The sequence below is a fragment of the Salvia miltiorrhiza genome, chromosome 5, assembly GCF_028751815.1.
Source record: "Salvia miltiorrhiza cultivar Shanhuang (shh) chromosome 5, IMPLAD_Smil_shh, whole genome shotgun sequence".
NCBI classification, from domain to species: Eukaryota; Viridiplantae; Streptophyta; class Magnoliopsida; order Lamiales; family Lamiaceae; genus Salvia; species Salvia miltiorrhiza.
The window spans coordinates 39142898-39146796 of NC_080391.1; the positions used below are offsets into that span (position 1 = coordinate 39142898).

General features: G+C 35.4%; 1 protein-coding gene across 1 annotated transcript; it reads right to left on the bottom strand.

Moving 5' to 3' along the window:
- Positions 1-1456: 1456 nt before the first annotated feature.
- LOC131024366 (probable protein phosphatase 2C 39) lies at positions 1457-3696 on the bottom strand. The gene is made up of 5 exons (XM_057953874.1): positions 3405-3696; positions 2477-2728; positions 2127-2403; positions 1838-1992; positions 1457-1722 (listed from the first exon to the last, which is right to left on the bottom strand). The coding sequence occupies exons 1-5, from the start codon at positions 3435-3437 to the stop codon at positions 1585-1587; spliced, it is 855 nt and encodes a 284-aa protein (XP_057809857.1). The 5' UTR covers positions 3438-3696; the 3' UTR covers positions 1457-1584.
- Between the last annotated feature and the right edge of the window lie 203 nt (positions 3697-3899).

Below are 3899 nucleotides of genomic sequence, written 5' to 3' on the forward strand. Positions count from 1 at the left end.
TCGTCCGAACTCCGATTTACGATCCGTTTGCGCTCACGAACTCCTCCTGAGACGAACTACAACTTGTATTTCAGCCAATTCTTCCCAATTCTGCTTCATTATTTCTGAAAATTCGTTCAAACAACAAGCAAGTGACAAGTTCTTGGCCATAAACCAATATAAGCTCAAATAAATCATCAAACACACAAAATCCTCATAACTAAATATGACACACCAAGAGGTAAAAATGCATGTTTATCATCTTCAAACTGACTTTGAAGAGTGTGGCAGCCTCCTTCTTTGCACCGTATTGAAGTTTGCCGTTGGAACTCCGTTGCAACAATCACTGTGCTACTTGATTTCTTTCATCATTAGTGAGCTTTGAAGACTCTTTATTTTCTGCCATTTTAAGGAGTTGGGTGAAATTAATGTGTTCACCCAACTTTCACTTGTATTTATTGACTCTTGTATTGATAGATGTACTTTTAAAAAGTAAATGAATAGAACTAATGTTAAATGCCTTTATGCTAATGAAAAATTAGTAAAAGTCATTAACACTATCATTTTAGTCTTTCACAACACTTTTTTTAGCTTTTTTAGTCTGCGTGCCGAACACCAAGTAGGTACTTGTTTTGTGGACGGAGAGAGTGCATATTTATTATTTTTTCTGTCCATGAAAACTATGACATTTTTGTCATTGATAACATCCACAAAAAATATGACACTTTACTTTTTAAAACATGGTCATACATCTTTTTTTATATATTTTATCCTTATAAATATTTCTTATTTACAAGAAAGTCACACTTAATTCAATTTCATTGATCATTTAAACAATAATAAAACCTCCTCTTCACTACCTAAAAAATACCACACATTTTATTAAAATATGTGTCCATAAAAAATGTTATAATTTTAATGAACGTAGAAAATATTATTTTCATATGTCCACAACAATTATATGTTTTTCTTTTTCAGAAACTACCTTGTATAATTTAAACTATATTCACATTTAATAAACATTAATTTCAGTGAATTTTTTTCCACTCAATTTTGATACCCTCATTACCTGTGCATTCCACTTCATCATACAAATTTATTACAGCTCGTGCATCACATAAAACCACATACTATTAATTATCATAATATTCGATCTTAAATTTAATAAAATTTTAAAATTTAATATTTATTTTAACTTTAAAATACATTATTTATTTATAAAATAAAAACGAAATCTATAGAACCCCATTGTGAAGGGAACGAGGCTCTCCAGTCTCCACCAAGGATGCTCTGAGATAATTTCCTTAGGAGCTGTTGCTTTTGGGACCTGCCGCGGCATATTCGCCTTCAAAGGGTTCAAGGAACAGATGGAAACACAAACACAAGGGTTGCGTTGCTCGTTTTGTTAATTAGCAGTTCAGCGTTTGGGTGACTACCTTTCTTGTTTTCTCGCAGTTAAACGACACAATGGGAAGAGTGACAGAGATAATCATGTTATCTATAAACGATACACCAAAATATAAAGTGTTCTAATAAGGTTGTGATCTACAAGCTAAGCCAACTATCCAAATCATACCTTTGTCCAAGAAACATGAAAGAAAAAACCTAGCCGAACCTTACAACAATAGAGGAGATGTCGTCTGTGCTTTTTCTAGCAAGTGCTTCTTCATTTAGTCGTTTAGCTGCGGATCGGGCATCTTTGATTTGCCTGATGCAGTTCACTGCATCTTGATTCGACATAACCTGGTATTTCATATCCAAAAATATCAATCAGATGGTATTGAACGGATAAATGAGATAGAAAACATATTGTAAACAGAGCTCTTAAAGTGACAGAGAACACATAATAAGCACTGACCTTCCAAACACCATCACTGGCCAAGATCATAAATTCAGTTTCATCATCTATAATCTCTACTATCACATCTGGTTCTGAACTAAGATGATCCTTGAGAGTTTTATCGCCAAATGCCCTTGCTACTGCTAGTTGTCCATCAACACGCGGCACATCACCTGATAAAACAAATCATATATGAAAGCATTTGGTTTTATTTTATCACTCTTTTAGCTATCCAGATTTGTACACACGAGTGATGAGGTTCCACTAGAATCTTAACGGATTTGAGTTGCTACCAAATGAAAGATACCTGGAAACTTTGATACGAAGCCACCCTTGTTCTCAATAGTGTCCCTTTCCTTTTCAGGCTCATGATCAATTGATAACTGCTTCGCCACACCATTCTTGCAAATCACTGCACGAGAGTCTCCAACATTGGCAACCACGAGCTTCTGACAATTGATCAATATAGCTGTCACAGCTGTGGAACCCCCTTTTCCCAGATCCTTGGCTTTCTCCAGTATCGTGCTATCAGTTATGCGATATGCTCTCCTGATAGCAGCATCACTTGCACTCCAAAAGTCCGGCTGCAAGGCAAGGCAACACGAGTTAGAAATCACAACTTGTCATCATTTCTCATACAGCTTAATTTGTCTTCACCTCTTTCAGAATGTTGTTAAAAAGATGAGATTTGAGATAGTTAGGGATCTCTCGACTCAAATGCCCATCAAATATAGCAAACAGACCAAGCTCATTTTCATCCACTTGTCTAAATTCAGCAAAAACATAATCTTCCATGGCGTGCCCTGATTTTCCCTCCACCAAATGATATCCATGTGTAATTTGCTTTGACATCTTACTTTTCCCTTTTCCTCTATCAGATGTTATTGCTGGACTTATACCAACCTTTTCCTGCACACCAAAACAAACCCATAAGTCGGCTGAAAACAATGACAAAAAACACTTGTAAAAGTGAAGGATATGAATCTACTAGTACTTTTTACTATTACATTTCCACTTTCTAGTTTTGATCATTTATTTTCTTGAAGATAACAACTGTCGTCACGACGCACAATTACCATTTAATTGTAACATATCATCTGTCTAACTAAAACATGAACTCTGTTTGTGGAAGCCATTCAGTTGCATTGATGAATCAAGCAACATTGTTCACAATTATGGTTTACAAATCTAAACTAAACTTAATCCCTTTGTTACGATGAGATAGTGTTTTCTGTTGTCAAGTGAAGAGAGATGAGCATAAAATATCTAAGCATCACAATTAATAGAGCATGGAGCAAACATGATTACAATAGTAATACTACCCCACACACACTTGCACGCTCACGATTATACACATTCGCCCTAATTAAAAACTCTAATTCGAAATCGATGAATCCAAATTAGATTTAATTAGAATGGGAAATAGCATTCTTGTTGAGCTTCCCCGTTTTGCCATATCTGCTGAAGATACTAATTGTAAAGTGCCCATAACACAATACGTAATGCAAATCCCAGAGGAAATATAGAACAACATAAACGAACAAAAATTTATACGATAATTAAGGTGGGCAAAGATGACAAGTACCTTAACTTTTTGGATGATATCCTTCCCTGTCATAGTTTATATGAAGAAGTGATGGATTTTATTGTAAAGTGATGTATATCTGGTAGTGATAAATGTTGGAAGAGAGATGATGATACGGTGGACACGCATTTCCCGCATCCATGACGTGTTAGCGTCTCCTTGTTCGACTCCTCCAATCATCCCATGATCCCATCTATTAACCGCTTCTCAAACCCAATACAAAATCACTCCATATTTCACTCCACTTCAAGCTACAATGGTTTCATCGCCTTTTGGCTTTTGTTGCTTTTCACGCTACTTAAATATCTCATTTTTCATATACAACTAATACCCTCCCCATGCGATACACGGCGAATGTAGCTTTGCATCAAAATTAAACGATGTAGTGTGTGCATCGGCTAAGTGATTAGGGGTTAATATCTAAAACCGAAAGTCTTGAGTTCGAGCCCTTGTGGTGCGACCTTTAAATTTCTTTATTTAATCATATTAATTTAT

Coding starts and splice junctions, on each gene's coding strand:
- LOC131024366 (XM_057953874.1), bottom strand. CDS start 3,437: ATGACAGGGAAGGATATCATCCAAAAAGTTAAG. Junction 2,729..3,404: donor ATATCATCCAAAAAGTTAAG/GTACTTGTCATC, acceptor TTTGGTGTGCAG/GAAAAGGTTGGTATAAGTCC. Junction 1,723..1,837: donor CCAGTGATGGTGTTTGGAAG/GTCAGTGCTTAT, acceptor ATGAAATACCAG/GTTATGTCGAATCAAGATGC.